Consider the following 21,954-nt stretch of genomic DNA (forward strand, 5'->3'; position numbering starts at 1 on the left):
AGAAAACTTGAAGAAGTTTGCCAACACGACAGTTTTCGTAACGCGAGAACATATTGGATTTTAAAATTCCTCCCCTCTAAAAAACAAGAGATATGACTTACCATGTTCTTTTGTCTTCGTGTAATACCCATAAACGGGGTTGTATATGGCATCGCGCGTTCTTGGTGTACACGGTTATTCAACGCGAATAACACATTTTACGGGAATATCGACTCGTGGCACGGCGCGCGACTATTCAAGAGGGTTAATCGACCCTTGGAACGCGGCCTGCCACCAGCGAGGGAAAAAATGCTCGATTTACCGGTTCGTACGCGTCGACGACTAACCGGCCAATATCGAGAACGTTTCCCGCGATTTATTTTCACCGTCAATTACAAAATATTTTTGCAATTTATGCGACATCCGGTCGGTGATTTACCGTGACATATATATACGGTGACCAGGTATAAATGGCGACACGTATGAAATATTTTTAACGCGGCGTTATTTATGACTTGATTTCACCCCTTTTACACGCGACCAAGTCATTTTCTTCCGTAGCGATATTTTTCATTTATCAGACGTGCGCGTGCGCTCTCTTGATCGTCGACGGGAAAAATTAAACTCGACAGAAACGGAATTAAAAGGAGGATGAAATGGTACGGCAACTGGGGGAGGGAGGGAAAAGGGTGAAAACGAGGCGGTCGTTTCCGGCACGAGGAGCTTCGGCCGCTTGCCATGGGAACGTTGTTTTTTAACTGGTCGATAATTAACAGGACTAACGTTTTATCGTCCGCATGGAATCGGACTCGTTCAATTTCGTATAAACTCTAATTGCTGGCATGCCACGTCCATATATTTTCTCCGTCTCCGTCCATCTAACAAACATTGCTTTTCGCTTCCTCTCGGTTTCAAGTGTGGTACGGCTTTAAATATTTTGTAGTTCGTTTAACCGCGTCAAATTGAAGCGAATTCGAGTTCGGCCGATGTAAAGTTTGTTTTGAAGCGTGGCTTGAAATCTAGTCTCTCTGGTTCGCTTTTCGTTGGAACCATTTCAACCGAATTACACCGCCATTTGCGTGGTCATTGGTTTGATGTACTGCTATCGAGTATGTCAGAAGAAGAATTTATATAGGATACAATTATTTAAACGAGTGGAAACTGATATTTGGATAGTAGAAGAAATTTGACGAATAGCATCGATAGCTACTAGTATTTCGAGCTTTTTCAATCGCAAATATTCTGTTTTTCATCTCTACCTCTTTTTCTCTTGTTTTATTTTAACACGATATCGGTTACTATACATTGAAGCGCGTTTTGTGCGACGATCAAGGTACAAAAGTTTTGTCATTCGATACACGGTCGTTTCGTGTGTCCATTATTGCCGATTTTGACAATTTTCAACGTATTCAGAGACCATTCAACAAGTCGGAGCTCGATCGTTAGAGCTTCATAAAACGTTTCCACATGGTCGAGCAAATGGCGCCGGGAAACAAGAATGTAGTCAAACTGCGTCTGTCGAAAGCACCGAAATCCCAATTGAAGAAATCCATGTTTGGACTCGATCAAAGATAACCGTTTCGTCGAAGAAATTGGTGAGAAATCACGGAAACGAGCCCCTCTTGATCGGAGAGCGATCGAGGATCGGCTAAAACAATTGAGATAAATGGTGGCCGCCACTATTCTATTGAGAACGTCTTAAGTCGAGATAACAATGGGAAACGATCGAGCAAGCTTAATTAAAAAGCAACGAGTAGCCTCTTATGGGCATTCTTTCGCGTTGTGGATGAGTAATTTCCTTTCTGAAAAAGAATCGTTGGAAAGGTACAATCTTTCGCGTCGCGTTCGCGAACGGAACGAACACGCTTCCGGCAATTACAACATGCCACTGTTTTATCGTCGAGAAGAAAGAGTAAAGCACCCAGGGACATTTTTCCAGGAAAACGTTTTCATACTGTATTCTTCCTCTTGCTCTGATAAATCTCTTTACATCGTTGGAAAATTTTCTCGTTTGAATTTTACGTTAACCGAAGGGACTTCGTAAATTATCGCGTGAAAAGAAACATCATTTTCGCATGAGAGTCTTGCGACGTCAAATGTCTCTTTCTTTCTATTCGATCACATTGAATCGCATCGAGTTGCGTTAAATCACATTGAGTTGTTTTCAGTCGCTTTGGATCACGCCAAACCCGAGCCAGCAGTTGAAATGCGTGATTATGATTATGCGATTTTGGAATTCACGGTGCAACAGAGCCGTGTTATTAATGCACGGGTAACAATGGTAATTTTCACAGTGCGAAAAGCGCTCGAAAGAAAATGATGATTTTATCTGGTTACGAGAATCGATGTCAGAGATCGGAACCGGTCGTGATGTCAAATGGGACGAGGACCGAGTAATTTCATTTTCGACGAACCAGCGAATTCTCTCGTAGCTATGTACCTGTTTCACAGACACATAGGGAAGGGCCATTGCCTCGCTAGTTCTCTACACCATCGTCCCTTGTTCTCTCCGTGAGCCTACGAGTTCCCCTTTAGCTCGCTCCCCGTTTCTCGTGCCTATATCATCCGTTACATGTGCACATTGCACCGACGAAATACATAGCCGCGAGTAAATACTGCATAATGGAAATGCGGTTACTCGAATTGCATAATTTCGTATTACGCTGGCCGAACGTTACACAACGCAGCAACGTCACGGCCGCAAATTCTCCAACGATTTTCTCAGAAGTCAATTACTGCCACGAGCGTTCTGCTTCCTTCGTCACCGATTCATCGAGATTCTCTCCTACTGTCACGCGTATGTAATAATTTACCGTGAAACAGTATTGTATTATCACATCCTTTTCTAAGTTGTTAGGACTAGCACATTATTCCCGTGGCTGATTATGTATCGCATAGTAAATTCAGATCTATTTACGAAACATATAATTTGCAAACACAAACACAAACACACGCTTGGTAACAATAATGATTCATGAGATTATACAAGATTTTCTGGCCATATAATTATTTTGCAATGTTCGAAGTGCCTATGATTGATTCTTAAAATTCCTAAAAATTCCCACGCGAGATTGTTTATTGAATTTTACAGCTGCTTATCGTGTTCTCATCTTGTGGTCTTCGAACCTAATGTATCTCTTCTACGATAAAAATTACTATTGTTAATAACAAGCTATCCAAAGAAAACTTATCCAGTTTCGTTGCAGTGAAGATGCTAAAATACAGTATAATTGTTTGTAGACTCGTTTGAGAAAGGTTCCTTTGTTCAAGCAGGTTTATTTTCTCAGTATATTTGGTTTACACCGTAGCTTTGGATTTATTTATATTACGCTTGGGATCAGGATTACAGTGTAGTACTTCTCGTGAGTTTTTTATTCGGCTGCAGCCCGTGCACATGATTCACAGTAACGTATCTCTCCTCATTCCGTGGAAAAACCACCGAAGTTACTGATCGATGAATCTTTAATGCGCCAGAATGTCGCCGTCTCGGTGAAATAGTAATGAAAATTGTCCCTATGGACGAAATTGCCGCGCGGAATTACTTATAGAAACACAAGAGAATTCGCGGCCAAGCCCCTCTACTTGCGGCATTAATTACGTCGCGCGCCATGGTTACGCGTGTGAATTATAGTTTTTCATAAATTTCACGCGTTAACACAGCCAGGTGCGTTGTAACGTTACCGTTTCCCTCGAGCGGTACGAAACTTTTCGTCTACTTCATAAAAGATGCGTCTGCACCCGGCGTTTGTCCACTGCGATAAGAATCCTTGAAAATTCAAAGAAGCGATTCTGTACCGACGCTGCCTGTTTCTTTCATCCCTGACTTCGTATTTCGAATCATTGAAAATTTAACCTTCTCATAACAGATTCTTCTTTTAGCGGCAACCACAGTAATGCAATAATGTATATTATAACTGTCTCCTCGCCTGATTTATAAATAATGCATATGCGCCAGGCGTTTGTTCACTGCGATAGGCATCCTTAAAAATTCAACGAAGCGACTCTGTACCGACACTGTATCTTTTTATTCCTGGCTTCGTATTTCGAATCATTTCGGAATATTTTATCCGAGGAGGACAGTATACGTCTCACTATCAATATCGGGAAAGTTTTAAGAAGTCAGTAGTATTCCCTAAGCTTATACTTCGAGACATATCGTACGAAAGGGTTAAATTCGCCTCGAGATTCAAAGAACTTCATCCCTTCGGTAGCATAGTCATCCCAAACCCAACCTCATTTCACGCGCATTTCAAATTCCATCCCACTCTGCCACCCCAATTCCAAGTTTCACTTGCTGCAATATTAAGCAAAGGGACAGACCGTAAACGAGTTGTTGTTTTAGAATGTTGGAGCTATATCGTTCACAAAAGAAGATTCGAATTTTCAAAAGTGGAAACGACTCTGTTTATCCAGATATGCGATCCATTTATCACGATATCGTATGTTTTAATCGGTCTCGGCAGTATCAGAAAAATTCTACCCACTCGAGACTCTTCCAAAACTTAACTCGGGACGTACTGTCCCGTTAAACTCGAAAAGGTTAAATTCACCGCAACGTTCAAGAGATCTTCAAGATTCATATGCATTTCAGATTTCACCCTATTCTGTCCAACTCCAAGTTTTGTTCGCCGCGATATGAGATATGCTCCTCGATTTTTCGGTGCCGCACTGTTCACAGAAAAATGTTCGAGGAGGTAGAGTCGAGTTTTTGAAAAGATAGCACCTCTGTTGGGCAACGACGTCCACGCCCTTAATAGCTGGCCGGGCTTCGACTCTCGGGGCTTGTTCTCGGTTGCGTTCCCCCACTTGCACCAACCTCCTCATCCTCCTTCTCCTGCTCCACCTCCTCTGGCTCGTACGTGTGATTCTTTTCCCGGCTTTAATGCCTCCCGCGGCGCGCCGTTGCGTCATACATTATAATGCCGCCTCGCGTATGCGCCTCGGCCCAGAGCCGTGTTCACAGGGAATGCAAGAGTGAAGTTTTATGTCGCCCATAAACGATGTATCTACGTACACACGCCACCGGGCTTGGTCCGTTTTCTGGGACAACGGAAAAATACCTGACTGTGAAGCTGTTCCAACTCGTCTCTCTCACGCGCGAATGGAAACCTGCTCTTTCGCCTCTTTTCTTTTGATCTCTTTGCGCCACTCTTTACTCCTCTTGCCGGAAGACAAGCGAGGAATTGAAGTATCCGGCCGAGTAACACGGACGAAATAAGCCCCGTTCATCGAGCTACACGAGGAATTGTCCTACTTCCTTTGCTTCCGGTTGCTTGTGTAATCACACAGAACTTTTTGAGATGCTGGCTTTGAATGGAACAGGATACCGTTACAGAAGAGATACGAGGAATTGGGAGTTTTTAACGCGGATAAATAAACTGTTGGAATTAGGAGATTGTTGTTATAAAGACTTTTTATGAATTGTATGAGTGAAGCAAACAGAACGAAAGGAATCCTATAGGCTTGATAGATATTGGTAGATTGATATTGTTATTTGCGTGATATTGCGTGAGTTTAAGACGGTGATTAAGAAGAAATGAGTGATACAGACGCAAGTAATGGGTGAAGATTGAACTGATCCGGGGAACAATTTTCTGATTGTTTCGAACAGTATTGTATCCATTATGCGCTGGAGTTTAAAGAATGTAAATTTAAGATTTGTCTTCCTAAATTTTAATACACGTACGAGAAATGAGGAACAGTCTATCATCGCTATCGAAGTACGATAAATTGTTAACAACGATCGCAGAAAGGAATTGGATAACCATTTCTTTGAAATGTACACCCGGTATGAAAAATGCATATTTTCCCCGCATAGAAATGGAAATGGGGAATTAAGACACAGGGCGCGTTTAGCGATCAAAGGGAGGAAAAGGAATAATCCAGTGTTGAATTTTATGAGAGGAAAGAAATATATTCTCTGAAAAAGCAAACCTTTCGAAATTATCTCATGGAAGTAACGGCATGGAACGTATAGCGGCGTAAGTTAAAAATTACATTGCTGTAAAATAACAAGGATAAAGGAGAACGTTCCGAGAACTCGGCTTTTCTCTCTCTTCTTCTTCGATCGCTAGACCCTCTGAGAGACCGGTAAATTCGTATCGAAATCGCATCGAAGGAACTTCGTGACACTCGTGAATTTTTCTCGGCTCATTTTCACCGAACCGGTTGAAGTCGTGCTTTACATTATGAAATTGCTCGCTCTCGAAACTCGGAGGAAGAAGTTAACATATTTACTCCACCACTCGAAAGCATCTGGGCACTTGCATATTTTTATTCAATATTACTTACTTTAATTACAAAATTACGGACTTCAAATCAGACTGCAATGATTTTATTTTTTATAATCATCAGCTAGCTGGAATGGCATAAATAGCATACTTAAACAATCTCTGAGCGTGTGTTTGTACTGTTTCTATTCCATTGTACATCTAATCATACTTACGACACATAACATCCGCAGTCTATTCATTAACTATAACAACATACTATTCACTGTTACATCGTGACACTGATACATTTAACTCTGTTTCGTCCAACACGAAGGCTTTGAGGCTTCCGAGACAGAGCCGTGTCCAGAAGCAACAGAATTTCGACGATTCGCCAGCACTGTAGTTGCTTTCGTCAGGGTGTGTCGCATTGATACTGGTGTGCGTCTGGAAAAGCACTCTTTTATACAGATCTGGTTGCTTCAGAATGGTGATTAGAGTGACAAGGACTTCTGATTGAGAGTTCCGAGTAAGTGATCAAGAAGACGTGAACTTCCGTATTCCATGATAAGCTAACAGCATTTTTAATTGGTTAGCTCGTCGATTAAAAATTGGGTGGAGGATGCACTATAATGAGCAAAGACGAAGACCTGTATTTCTGTCGATGTTGGAGCATTTTATGATTCTACTCTTTCGTATATTTTCTTGGGAAAATACCCTTTGTTTTTTGTTAAGACGGATGTCTTATCAAAGAGTATTCTTATATTTCGTAGTTAGTTGGTGCTCTACCATCGTTGACTGTGCATGCCTCAGTTCAGTGTACTTCTCATGTTCCTTGAGTCGTGTACTCATGCCCCTCCCAGTTTCACCGACATAGAACTTGCCACATGAGCAGGGTATTTTGTAAACCCCTGGTGTCTGGAGTTGTGGGAATTGGTCCTCGGAGGAGATGAGTATTTATAAGATGTTGATGTGTGCGAGTAAAAGTGTTTTGACATTGTCCTTGTAACAGAGTGAATAGTGACAATTCCGGCGACGAATAGCTCGAGGCTATACAGTAATATATGCTAACAAACAATTTTCATACAACAATTCTGTAACAAATTTCTATTTATAGATGGTATTTTCGGCTTTCTCATTAGAAAAATTAAAATCTGCATAAACATGAGCAGTTTACTTACGAGCGATAGCGTAAGCTAGGAAAGAGCGAAACAGCCAGAAACTTTTTGCGAATTGGAAATTGAAGCGAATATAACGTCCCTTTTAAATCCTCGTTAAGCAGCCACTTTCAATTCCACATTTTCTCGGAGACCAGGTCATATTTGCCCCTGATAAAACAGCGAGTTAGTTTGCTAAAGTAATTTCGCTTGGTCTGCGACCGTTCCACAAGGCTGCTCGACTCATCGTCGTCCAAGAAATACCACGGAACGGCTGAATTCCGAGACGAATTTTCCCGGGGTAAATGAAAAACCAGGAAAGCCACTAACGCGACCAGGGGAACATGCATAAAATAGTAGTGCGTCGTCGCGAAGCTCCGAGTGGCTGTCGAGTGGAACGTGCAATTTAAGCGGTATTAAAGAAACGCGCGTCGCGATTCACCAGCGACTTTTTAAATTGCCTCGCGCGCCTCGGATAACTACGAGAGTAGGAGAGACCGGCACGATAAGAATATTAACATCAACTAAAATCAGATGGCAGATGAGACTATACGTCCTGGATGTGTACGAGGCGAGTTACGAGAAAAACGAGCGTTTCTTCCGATTCTAGACATTCTTGGAAATAATCCGTTCTTTCGAAATAATTAAGCAGTCCTCGTAGCGGTTGGAGAATGTCATTAGAGTTTCCAGGCAACCAAGTCATAAGCCGATCATATATGATGAGGCTTTCCTCATGCAACTGAGTTGTGTTCCGGGATCAACGAGGTATTATTTTAAGGTACGAGTGGTATTGTACGATATTACATCGTATTAGCATGGATGGCAGCGGCAAACTGAAAGTAGCGATCGATTATTTTGACGAATGACAGGTACTACGTTTTCACGATAAAATTTGTCATTTGGAGGTATAAATATTCTCTTGCACAATACATCCCGATATCGGGTTTTTTTACCGAAATCGCCGTCGTAACGGAACTGGTGTGGTCGATTGATCTATTCGACGAATGTTCGTTCAGCCGCAACTGCAAAGAAAGAAAAAAGAATAAAGGGAAAGAGAAAAAGAGGAAAGGAGCGGTTGGTCGAGTTCGGTTAGTTCCTTTAATTCGAGAAAAGGAACCAGTGAACGAAGACACGAGAGGACCAACGGAGAAAGAAAACTATCAAGAGAAGACAAATATTTGGCGAAAGTGGCAGCCGTCTCGATTGCAGCGAGGCAATATCACCAATTTTGTGTCGCTAGAAGTGTTACGTGATCATATCGCGTGATAGGACATCGTGTTTCGCACGGAATAAAAGTCTAGCGTTGCGTCAGAAAATCGGCCGAGACAACACCTATCATCCTCGACGTCGAAAACGAAGGCGACACGCTGTTCGATGAGTACGCGTAGAAATGATCGGTCTCTCGATACTGCCGTTATTGCATTCTCCGATGACGTTGTTCCACTTTCTCTGAATTTCCTGACACCACTGCCAACCGGAAACAAGAGAATTCCCCCACGCAACACGTCGAGGAATTTCGAGAACGAATGGCACCGACAAGACGACGATTGGGCGCTTCGATGAAGAACCCGCCAAGGGTTGATTCCAGTGACAAGAAACACGCTGAATGATAAACATCTGGTCTGGATGAAAGTTTGCTTAAAAAGGAAATCATTTCAAGAGCTTTGTGGACCAATAAATCTTTATCGGAGTTTTCGAATATATATGAAGAAACGATGATACTTTTTAAGTATGACTACATTTTACTAATATTTACTAATAAATTAATTTTACTATAATTTATTTATTAATAAATATATAAATTTCACTAATTTTATTATAAATTTTACTAATACAAAGGAATTGCACACGATTATAGCAAATAGATATAGCGGACATTTATGGAAATTTATATTTTTATAAAGAGAAATAAGGGAACAAAAGCAAGGGAAAAAGCAGAAATTTGTTTTACCTACTAAATATTACAATAGGTGCTAAATTTTATATATTTCATATTCTTATGCATATTACGCGTATTCTGTGCATTTTTACACTTTTAAATTTCCCGCATCCCTTCCCTAAAATTAGCTGTTGTACTGACTGTGTGTGCAATGTAAAAATACGATACCTTTGCAAATGTAAAGAGTATGTGTGAGCTAATACTTGTTTCCGTCATATTCAGATTCCCCGCATCGAACGCGTTAGCAAATTAAGTTTCCCATGAAATTGCGATCTATAGTCGACCACAACTGTTTCGTCAACTATTTGATGCCGCGTTCCTCGTTTCCTGCTCTGGTTAATCCACTTGGATTCTGCGGGTAGCTTCCATCGAGTGTCAGGACTACTTTCTACTTCGTTAATCACATTCGATGTGTCCTAGAAAGGTGTGTTAGGGACGCGCCTGGAGTTTCGAAAACCCTCGTCCGAGTTTTCACGCTCGCAGCAAACCCAGGATTCGCGGTCAGCGAGGACATCGGCCGAGAATTCGGGAGCGGGAAGGGACAGGAGGCGACAAAAGTGGGAAACTTGGCCGAGAATCGAAGCAGGGCTTGTAACTCGAGAACGAGTTTGCAACAGGAAGCGATTTGCTCGGAATTCGGTGGATTGAAAGGGGACGTAGGGTCGCGTCACGCTGCCGGGTTAGTTTCCAAGGCCCCAAACTTTTCGCGACTTACCGGATTTCTTGAGAACTGGGTTGCCATGAACGCGTTCAACGGACTCGTTTAACCGCTACGCTCGCACACGGCAACGACGAGTTGCCTGTGTAACGCCAATTACGCTGCAACTTCTTGCTCGACCGGGCTGATTGTTCGATCAGATTGTATTCCAGAAATATTGATCCTACGGACGTACGCCTGTGGAATCTCTACTCAGTTCTCCTCAGTGATGTTTCGTTCTGCTCGTCAAGTTGATACTTACATTATGTATTCGTGTATTTTAAAAGTAATGCAACTCAAGTTTTTTCTGAGAAAAGAACCATTTGGAAGTTTACGAAAATATTACTTGCTGAACACATAATGTTAGCAAGAAGAATAACTTATTCTCGTAATTTTTCATCTTTTGCTTTTAAAGTAAACTTTGGACAGTTTTAATGTATTTTTAACACACTTTATACGATATCGTAATTTTGAGCGAGAGAAAACTCGATCACCGAGCTATTTCTTTCCGGTGTCACGAACCTCTTTCGATCTTTGCCACCGTGTTAAATGTATATTAACGACGCTATATCTGATATAAATGAAAGAATGCGAGGTCGTCGCGCAGAAAGGCTCCCAAGAGTATCGGCGGAATAATCAGCTATAAGGGATGATGGACAGGCAAGTCGTAAGGGGAGTGAGCAGTCATTAGTTCCCCCTAGCTCGCCAGAGATCTATCGCGATCTAACCCTGCTGCCGTCTAATGCAACGAGTCTCTTGTACAAGGATTTATCGTCAGCCATGACGTGTAACTCTTTGTTAAATATTGGATATGCTGTATTTGATATGTTACATTTCCTGTAACGCATTTTCTTTGCTGGAAGTTTACAGAATATATTCATGACGTGTAAATAATCCCGTTTTAATAAGTAATTATGAGATCAGTAAGACCCTCAGCAGGAAACCCTAAGTATCTTTAGTTTCCGGGGTTTAGCATCGCAAGAGTCGTGTTTTATTCATCCTAAGCACGCTAGAGAAGAAATCGATCGAGTAGTAGCTCTCTAACTGGAGAACCGAAGACGAATCGTCACGAGATTACAAAGAGGAAAGACAAATCGTCCATTTGGAAAGGTTTAACTAGTGCGACAAGGGCAAGACGCGCATATCTAATCGCGACAGCTAGACAGTTGGAACGGAGGATGAAGCGAGGGTGAAGAGGAGGGTCCGACAATGTTAGTTGGATGTCCAAATCGGATTAAACGAAACTAAATGGGATAGTGGATTGGATTAAGTAACTGTCGACCAGGTCCGGAACGGAGTAGGTACTGTGAATTTAATCGGACATTCTGCTCTGTGAAGGACTCATCGATACGGAGCAAAAAGTTCACTCGTATAATTCATTTATCCAGTGATACGTACTACGTTTGTGGTATTTTTGTTCTTAGAGCGAATTTCTGCAAAGACTCGTCGTTCTCTTTCAAATTATACAAAAGAGCGACGGTATTCTTTGAGAAAGCTCGTTGAGAATGTTTTTTGCTTAAAAAGAAGTTGGGACAGAAGCTTGTGTATTTGAAACGACAGAGACACGAAACGAGGAACGTTAGAGTGAAGTTGCTCTCCGGCAAAGGATCTCGTTTGAATTCACGTCGAAGAACTTGGATGTTTAATGTTGACGTTGATGATGATGAAACTTTGAAACTTTGCATTTACCCTTGATTATTCATCGACTGAATATCTTTTTGCTCTTAACTTGTAAAAAGAAAAAGTTATAGTTACTTTTTAGTAAAGAAACCATAATTGTAAAGCCAAGCATTGCCGCGTGTTCTCCTGTCTTTTCCTTTCTTTTTCTCCATAAAAGCTGTATCTCAGAAGTTAGAGAAAGTGTTTGGTTTTTAAAAAATATTTGCATACATGATGCCTTTGAGGTTTCAATAAGCTGACAAGCTTAATAAGAAAAAAGTTTCGAAATGTCTCGGATAAAACGTATTGATGAACAAAGAGCGACGTTCGCCAATGATTCGATCCGTTTCGATCCGCAGGTGAATTTCACGCGATTTGGTGGCGAAAGCGACATGAAGCTGGTTTGACGAAACCAGCTTGCATGATCGGTGTAATGGCAAACTGCGAAAAAATCCGACCTGACGTGAACCTTTAATGGAGGTGTCCGGCAGTAGAACAGGTCGATCAATAGTCAGACACCAGCCACCTCATCGTGCTGCACGTTATACACCGCGTGCAGCGTCACGTGTACGCTTCGGTATGAATTAGGATTCTCTCCTGACAAATCCCACTATTTCTTCATTCATAGTACTAACAAAATACGAAGACAAACTACTGATGAGTTTCGCCAATACTCTGAAGTGATTCCTCCACTTACGACACAACGTCAATGTGAAATTAACAATGCTACTACATTAAAAGAGATGTTATCAATTTATTATACACAGAAAGAAATGATTGTCAGAATTCCGAAAAATTCAAAAGTGAGATTCGAAGAGATTCGAAAGTTGAAAAGTCGAAGCTCCAGTTGGAGGAAACTATGTCGCGTCATGGAAAACAACCGTCTTTTCGCCAAGCGGCGTTTGGTACGTCGCATTGCGGTTGTTGCGGAAGACGGTCTTCTCGATGTCCTTTGTGTCTGCGAAAGTAGTCGTCGAAGGGCACAATTCGTGCAAAAACTGTAGAGAAGTGGACGGAAGGTGTACAGTGTGACTGTGTTGTTTGCCGTCGCGCCTTACAGAATTAACGCTGCATCCGTTGTGTATTTGTCGGTTCTGTTTGCCATACAGATTAACAATTAACGGAAATAGTTGGTCGTCGTTCGGTTGCTGTTTAGAAAATAAACAGAGAAGGAGGTGAGTTGCACGGTGCACGTCGGAATATTTAACGAGCACTCATCGCCTCTTCCTCTCCAGGCGACTTAGACTCGCGACCACCTCGTAACCGGAACTAACAGCCTTCCAGTTCTCCTAAATTTGCTGGTAATAACCAAAACGACATAACCTTGGAGTTCGTGCGGTTTCGGGCTCGACAAGGTACGCGTTTAATTACCCACCATTTGTTCCTATGAATTTCCTTCCTGTTTCGTTGGAACCTACTTAACGACAAATTGGACTAACAACGACGAGGAACGTGAGTTTGTTTCACGTTACACGTACCAGCTAAGCGGGGTCCATTTGGAAAGTTCGGTGATTCTTTATTCGACATGACACGCACCTAATAATTGTCTGACCACCAAAAGACGGTATTTTCTTAATTTATCGCCTTCGCGAAGGCAACGATATGAAATGGGTGTCGGCGAGAACTGTGCCATTGATTCGTAAAGAACGTGTGATGCCACCAATCAACGATTAAAATTCGCTTACAGACTATTCTATAGCCCGACTAGTGCCAAAAGCACTCTTCGACCAGAAATATTGCTCGGTGGGTAAAAGTGTAGGAAAGGACCAAACGTACGATAACGGTGATAACGGCGATAACGTTCTATCAATCGATCCTCCATTAAGCGAAGTACCATAGAGGAAACGCGTCCATATTTTTCTCAGCGAGGTGAAACTTATGGATCCTCGATATCGACCGTGACAAATTGCTGGATGATCGTTTCGACGCGTGATTCGCGGTTTACGGGACGATTACGTTGGTTCGTCGTTGCAAGAATCCTGTAATGGAATTCCAGCCGCTCCTTCACCAACAGAGCGTGTAAAGGACGAAAGACACGCCGATAGAATCCCGTTTCGGCGTTGGTAGACCCGCGAAAATCAGCCGAGGCTGGCTCGAGATTTCGTGTGGTGGCGTTCCACGAATTCCATCGAGTTACTTCACCATCGAAAGATCAGGGAAATCGAGCGATCTCGAGCACGTGGAACCCGATAAAACGTTTTAAGGAGCGTTTCGAGTGGCGTCGTTGGTCTACGACTTACGGTATGACTGCGTTCTTTCGTGTTCTTCGCGTTTAATTGCTGTCCCCGCTACTCGACAACGACGCTGGAACTATTATTTCCCGGCCGTCCGGAAATAACATCAACCTCTAGAGATTAAATCCGCCGCGACGGTTTCACGACTCCGACCGAAAGAATGATCCTCGTTTTCGGTGTTTTCGTGGTCCTCCGTCAACGTTATTAACCCTTTCCTATTCGTTGTTGCAAGAACCAGGAAAATAAGTAGTCGAACACACAATAGAGCAGGAGCATTCACGTATGACGATTATACGAAATAAAGAGAAGGGAACCGAAAGAGAACCAGGACGGGAAAAATGTTCTTTTCTCAACTTTGATCAAAGTTACTTACGCACGAGTGAACCTAAAATGTGTTCCACGACAAAAAAAACAAGATACTTAGGCAGGCCTGTCTTTCAGGAGGCTTTCTCTTACCTCCGCTCTGCTTGGTCCCCGACTCTGGAACAAAGAACAACACTCGACGTTAAAACACGCTTGTGCCGCCTGTTTCACTTACTGTGATTAATATGCACCTCACTCTCTTATCCCTACACTTTCTCTTCGCATATCGTTTAAACGACGAGCAATTAGCTAAAAAGCCTCGAACAGTGGCGATCGAGAGATATTTTTCGACGTAGCTTACGGAAAGGCGAGATACAGTAAAATCTCATTTATCGATACCAGTCGTCGAATAAAATAGTTGGGGTAATCGAGTAGTTCCAATAATAATAGTTCGATAGCTATCCTCTCTAGCGCTTTTTATTAATTCGTATAATAAAACGTGGGGCCCTCCTACACAATAATTTACCAACCAGGAAATAACATTAATGAACTGACAAACTTTATTCTTATATTCAGTTGAAACATATAGCTACTGTCGTTAAATACTAATTCAACTAATTTATTTACTTTTAATTAAAATTTATTTAATTTCATTTAATATAACATTAAATCTTAATTGAGATACTTCAAAGACGGATAGAAAAAAGTTACTTGGAATCGTAACCTCGACAACATATATTTAAAGCTTATCGAAATTGATGAATTATACTTTACTCAAAATAATTACCTTAGTTTTGCCGATTATACTATGTGTATTTATACTATTATTATACTATGTGTATTTATACTATTTATACTGTGATTATACTATTATATTATATATTACCGAGGTACTCGATATGATAGAGGCTCGCATACGAGTTTGTATATTTGAAGCTGAGGATTAACTTGTTCGTATAAACGAAATTAGGTTAAACGAAGTTCTAATCTACGAGGAAATTAACGAACTAAGGAATCGGATAAACGAACCGATCCGATCGTTCGATTTCAATATCCAGCATTAAAATAATTGCAGCTGCCGCGGTCCAGTGCATTCGTGGGAACGACCACTAGATTAATACGCAATTAACCCTTCGATACGCTTAATTGCCGCATTATCGAACTTCCAATTTTAGGCCGAACGTTTTATCAGCTAACATTCGATTAATTAACGTATATCAGGTTATAGGTTACACACAGATATAAAGAGACGAGGCCAAGCTCAATGAGATTCGTTGGGGCCGCGGACTGGTTTCGAAACGTCGCGATGCATCATCAAAACGCGGCCATTAATTAATCATTCCCCGGTTCCGGAATTATTCCGGTCAGGTTCATCAATTAAGAGGGTTAAGCGTGTGCCGCGCGGAAAGGGATTCACAGCGAACGCGAGATTTAATTAAACGATCGTGCCAATCGATCCTCCATTCGAGTAATAACGGAAACGCGATCATCGGTATCGATAACAACAGGACAGAAAGAGTTCAGCCGGTTAATCGCGTTAGTCGTCGGACGGTTCACCGATCGATTAAGTCAATTAAATTCTTTTCCTGAAGCTTTGGCTCGGTTCGATAAAAGGGAGGAAGTGTGCGCGAGTGTTGCATTTCCTGTTCTGTGATTTGGCCTGTAGAAAATTTACGAAAAGAAAACGAGCAATTAAAAGATGCGATCTAGCAGTAACAGTGACTAATAAAATGACGTAAAGTTGACCTAGGCCCTATTGCATGATAACTTATAGTTATTAGGAGTGTGAGTGAATTTACAAATCCTTTTTCATAATTTTACAGAGCCTCGATGGAATGCTGCGGTTTATGAATTTTCTGAACTCGTTTTTTGGGGATATGACAAATGTTTCAGGCGTTATAGTTTCTATAACAAAGATGGAAAAGTTTGAATATCGCACAAAGTTGATTCGCAATCGGTTATAAGACGTTTGTTCGCTTTTGCCAGGCATTCGCGAATCTAGAAATGTTCTGAGAGGTAATCTCGAAAGATATCTTCGGAGATGGAAATTAAAAGTAGTCGTGATATTTCCGTTGCCGTTGATTCAATAAGAAGGGACAGAATACGGCGGAAATATTCTCGATGGCGGACAGTCAAAAGTTTTAATAAAGGCACCGCATTCAAACGATGAGGAAAAAGAGCGTGCAACTTTTAAAGACCTATAACGACGCCGCTCGAAATTCTCCTTCTCCTCCCTCCCTCTCTCTCTCTCTCTCTCTCCTTCGCGATTGTTCGCTAATTGGTAAAGTCGTTCCGCCGGAAACTTGTTCCTTTTCGGCCTTGCTCTTTCTCTTTTTATCGTCGTTCTTATTTTTGCTACGTCCATTTTTTTTAATAACAAGACGCCAAATTGTTGCCAATTATGGATAGAGAGACGCTGGCGAAAACAGTAATCAAAAGCGAAGAAATTTTCGTGGAAGAACGCACAGAGTAGGAGAGGTGAGGGAAAATTCGACGTTTAATAAAGCTGAAACGTCAACACGGATGCAAACCGTATCGGACGATCGCAATTTTTTCCTCGACTCGGTGCACTCCCGTGTCCTGGTTTGCTTTTGTTCTCGTTCGTCGGGCGAACACCGAGAGGCGAGCTCGTGTATCGCGCGTGGATCACCGTGTCAAAGCGAAAGGAACTTATAAAAAGGATTCTCTCGATAATTAACGAAACAAGCACGGCAAAATAGAAAGGGGATTTATTAAACGATCTGGCGATCTGCGATCGAGTTTCGTTCGCAGAAACGAACATTTTATCGTTTTTATCGGTGCATTATCTTGCGAAAGTTTCGTTCCAAAGGAAGAGAGATGCGTCGAAACTAAGTTTAAATTACATGGCAACGAATTTACTGTTATATTTGCAAAATATAATCGAATTATTATATCTATTAATTCTCGTGAACTCGTTGTTATTCTTAACTTGGAACTCGTGTTACGATAATCAGATTTTCTTGCATTTTTCATTTTCCTCGTCAGAGCATTGCACTTCTCGCTGCACGATGGTTGTTCTTGTCAATCAACTGTTAGACTATCTCAGATTGTGATTTTGTGAATCAACTGTTCACGATCAAATAATTCCTTATTTAACGCTTAGTGATGAACGATCTGATTAAATTAGAGCAATTAAAAGTAATCAAATGATCGTTGTTGATCGGCAACGTTAATTTTAATGGAAGGCCGATTCGTTATTTTCGGCATTGTTAGCGGAAACCTTTACGTTTATTATTCTAAAGCTTCCATGTACGAGACTCATAATGCATGGCTATATTTTACCGTAATGAAACAAAAATGGAGTCTACGGCCGCCACTAAAGCGTACAATTACAGCCGCTTCAGTTTATTCCGAAATTTTTTCCCCTCGACAACCGCCTCGTGTCGCGTGCAATTAAATTTTTCCTGCATTTCCGAGCGTAAATAATTGAAGGAAATTCGCTCGAAATTTTGTTCTCTCTCCAGCGGCACCCCTCGCACGATTTTTCCTTGCATCTGCCAAAATTTCCCAATTTACCTTCCCCACATTTTCTCAACATAATCCGCTTTATTACATCTCCCCCGAATATTACTTCCTACATATGAGGATGAATCGCATCATCTCTATTATCAGATCTTCCTGTCTGCATTAATGTGCCAGAAAATTTAAAAGTTATCGTGAAATTTCATTTTCCAATTTTTCGTGCGTAGTGATATGAAACAAGTATCACACCACATAAATTTCACGGGATAACGCGGATAGTAACTTAGAATTCCGAGGAAGAAATAAGAAAATGGTTTGTAAGTTAGATGAAACTGAAATTCGAGTCACATAGCTAGAAACTAGACACCCTATTCGTCTTTTCAATGAATTTAGGACACGTTTTCGCGCGACATTAAAAGTTACGGCCTTTGCTATTATGATAGTGCGTGGCATTTTATTTTATGGCCATTTCCACGCAACTTAGTATCATGATGTCTAGTTACTGTTGAACAGTCGGTCGATGTAGTTTTAAGTTGTAAGTTTTAATCACGTAAAGAATTGCTAATGTCGGAGAGTCCGTTTCCAGGTTTTAACTACACCTCTGACTGAATAACAAATGATAGTCACTAGCGAATGCTACGATAAAATCGCGCACCTGCTTCGATTTCGTGGCGTTAATGTCGCGACATCAATTTCAATATCATAACAACGGGACACCCAGTTTGTACGAGGACAAAAACTACGATATTTAGTATCATGACCATAAAAATCATGGCTTATTGTCACGTGAGGACTCTACTCGCGCGGTTTCTTTCCTTCCATACAGTGGCTTGCGAAAGTATTTCAGCACTTATAGTGGCAGCTAGAACGTGTGCTTTTATGTACATATTGTACGTACTATATAGAAAACATTTTGAGAAACGTTATTACTGTAACGAGATACGACTGTCATAATTTTATCGATATAATTAGAAACAAATTACAAGTAAATACGAATTAACGTATTATAGTTTATAAAATTATACGTATATAAGCAAATTATGATCGTTAATTCATTATTTTCTACAATATATTATTTTCCATATAATATCCATAATTTTTACCGCGTATTCGAGATCGTGATTTTATGTTTAATCTCAAAATTCGAACCGATTAATTTCCTCGTTCGCAACCTGGATAAATCTCCACCTTCATGCAAGATCAGCAGATATCCTAATACTTATGAACAGGAGTATATGTTTTCAGATTTGCTTCAAACTTTACCAATGGATATAATCATGATAGTGCAGGCCTGCTGTAATGCTAATGAAATTTGAAAACTGTTCATATAATGCAGTAAATGTTGGAATATTTCCACGAGCCACTGTATAACCAAGGAATTCGCTGGTTAGTGGAAACTTTTCGCGATATTACATCCCCTGCAATTACCAGGGTGGCGATGTCGGTGCAACTATACGGCGAATTTATCGCATAACAAACAACGAGCTCCTGCTATTGGCGAAGCCACAACGACGTTGATTACGCTGTCGACCGTTTCCAAAGCGGTGCATCTCGAATACCTAAAGACAATAACGAAATTCTTGAAAGAGCACGCTCGCTATACTCGTGCGAATCAACCCCTTGGCAGTTTTCCTTAATTCCCTCAATTTCCTCAATTCCCTCAATTCTCTTAACACGCCGGCCATCAGCCGACAATTTTCCAAATTCTCGGGTAAGCGTGCGACGCCGATTACGTTGTCGGCAGTTGGCGAAACAACGATACCCGAATACCAGGAGCGGCAAAAGCCATAAAGCCGATTACCGCGATTCCACAAATTACACCGCTTTGTCCGTGTTGCGACCGGTCAGCAGCATCGCAGCGTTGATATGCAATTATGCTTGATGCTTTGAGCTATAGTGCTTGTCCGGTGCAATACATCCTACAAGTGTATGATTGTTCCGGCCCATGTTTCTGCGGCAGAATGATTTGGACGTTTCTTACGAGCGCTCTGATTGCCTCGCGACCAATCGCACCGGCTTTACGCCGGACGAGCCGCGATTTTCATTGCGATCGATACGGTTCCGTGCGAAACACGTTCGCGCACTATCGTCGACAAGTAGGGCGCTGGGCGCAATTGCAGAAAACGATTTATACAGTTGTTATATTTTGAAAGTTAGAATTCAAGAACATTTCGCTGTTGTTGATTTTTTATCTCTTATGATAACTGTGCGATCAAATGTTCTTCTAAATTTAAATCGAAACAAGGAACGCACTTGCATCGCTCAAAAATCCCCTGTTTATTTCCGATGAAGCGTTTGACGCGTCGTAAAACCTGTATGAATTTTTACTACGTGGTTAGATATTTCGAACGAGGAGGATCTTAAGATTATCGTATACGAAGCTAATATTTTCTTTTTAATTTTGAGTAATTGAATTCTTTATTTATCTTACGATTCTATAGCTTACGATTCTACCTATCTTTGTTCAAGTTTCGATCCAAATAAGTATCGTTAAAGACGTGGAGTAAGTTGCTAGTGATCGTTTCCAAGGTTAACTTTACGTTACATAAGTACGCTAATACTTGTGATGTACATATGTTTTCAGGGTTTACAATTAACAATCGATACGCCTTTGAAACATTGATATGCGCTCGAGCTGGTCTTCTATATTTACTCCTATGAAATTATTATAATACAGAGCGATCGATTATCTCTTAGATCGAGGTTCGTTGGAAGGAAAGGAAATAGACTGCGTGGGAAGTCCATTAATCTCCGTGTGGTTGAAAAGATAGGAATCCGGTAGAATCAGTGTTGGTTAATTACGGTACGAATAAAAGTGCTTTTAAAATAAACGGCGTGGGGAGTTTTTATCCGCTCGTCTCGTGAAAAACTTTAACCGTTAATTATTACGCGAAGGACCAGTATCTTGTCCAGATGAACTCATAAAATAAATACAGCGATGGAAACTTTCAAACAGGCAAATTAATCGTGTGTACTCAACTCCATCTAAACTAACAACTCGCGATTTTCATTAAAAGAAGCTCGTAATTTTTTCAGCTCGGTTAAATACGTAACATTGAGGTGTAATTTCTTTGTTTCACATGCTTTGACCAATATACATATATCGTGAACCTAAATTCGTGGCATGAACAAAGAAACGAGGGCGCTTTGTGGCTGAAAATAAAGACGAAAATCGAGAATAATAAAATTTCGATGGAGGTTGTGTTTTCAAGAAAATCGAATTTGAGGACGTGTCAAGTATGCGCGTACTGGCCTCGCTCTTAATTATATTCAAACTCTGTTTTCTCCAGATTGTATCCTACATTCTCTTCTTTTATTTTCGTATATAGGATAGCTCGCTGTCGATCGTTTGTTGTTCAGCTGAAAATTACACAAATTCACGTAAACTCAACGAGTCTTGTAACTTAAATTTTTCAATCTTCAACGCCAGATCTCCAATGCAATTTTCTCACATTTTATTTTCGTTTCAGTTTGTGCAATCTCTCTCTGATTTTATTTGTACCATGAATTTAAGACCACGCTGTATAAGTAATGCTTTTTTCAGAGATAGCCGTTGCTTCGATAACCCAAATTCAAAACAGGCACGCGACGAGAGAATGGAAAGAGGACGGAAATAGGGTGGAAATGGGATGAAAAGAGAGGGTGACTTGCACACGACGAAAGACCACTATCTTTTGTCACCGTTCTTGATATTCTTCTTTTTTCTGTTCCGTCAGGAGGTCGAAGAGGAGTGCGCTTAAAGGCAGGAAAGCGAAGAGGCGTCTTGGAATCGTCGCTAAGATAACCCGCAAGAGAAACATCGGACAACCGGGCTCCGGAGAATCGAGTATCTTCTCCTTTATTCTATTCCCACCTCGCATCCATCCTTTCACTCTTTCTTTCACCCTTTTCTCGTCTATTGCTTCGATCCCGACTATCGCGCTCTCCAATCTACCCTAAGTACATTGCAACTCGTGCTGCTGGCTCAACCACCCTTTTTCCATCGTATTAGCGTAAATTCTCTGCCAGAAACGAGAAATCTCGATTTAAAGTGAAAATGTAACGAATGAGTAATTGGCGAATGGAAGGAAATTAGCGGTAGTCTGGTTTTGCTGTCTAATTTCATCGCGATCCATGGAGAATATTCGTATCGAAAGTTTCGTCGAGTCAAGAGACACGATTTATCAACGACGTTTACGCGATGGAATATTCGAGGGAAGGTTTACAAAGTTGTGATTCCGAGTTGGAAATAGTTACAAATTTTACATCTTAAACGTCATCATGTGCAACGTGATTATTAATATTTCAGTAAATT

General features: G+C 41.1%; 1 protein-coding gene across 3 annotated transcripts in view; it reads right to left on the bottom strand.

Annotated features, from left to right (window-relative positions):
• Positions 1-21,954, bottom strand: part of LOC100648318 — a 167,483-nt gene that overhangs the window by 37,861 nt on the left and 107,668 nt on the right. For 2 of the 3 annotated variants that reach the window (XM_012308596.3, XM_003395488.4), the window contains exon 2: positions 14,331-14,354. The exons of the other annotated variant lie outside the window; for it this stretch is intronic. In XM_012308596.3, the coding sequence (XP_012163986.2) occupies positions 14,331-14,354 (24 nt within the window). The remainder of the gene's footprint in view (positions 1-14,330; positions 14,355-21,954) is intronic. 3 annotated transcript variants of the gene reach the window in all.

This window comes from Bombus terrestris, chromosome 5 (assembly GCF_910591885.1).
Source record: "Bombus terrestris chromosome 5, iyBomTerr1.2, whole genome shotgun sequence".
Lineage (NCBI taxonomy): Eukaryota > Metazoa > Arthropoda > Insecta > Hymenoptera > Apidae > Bombus > Bombus terrestris.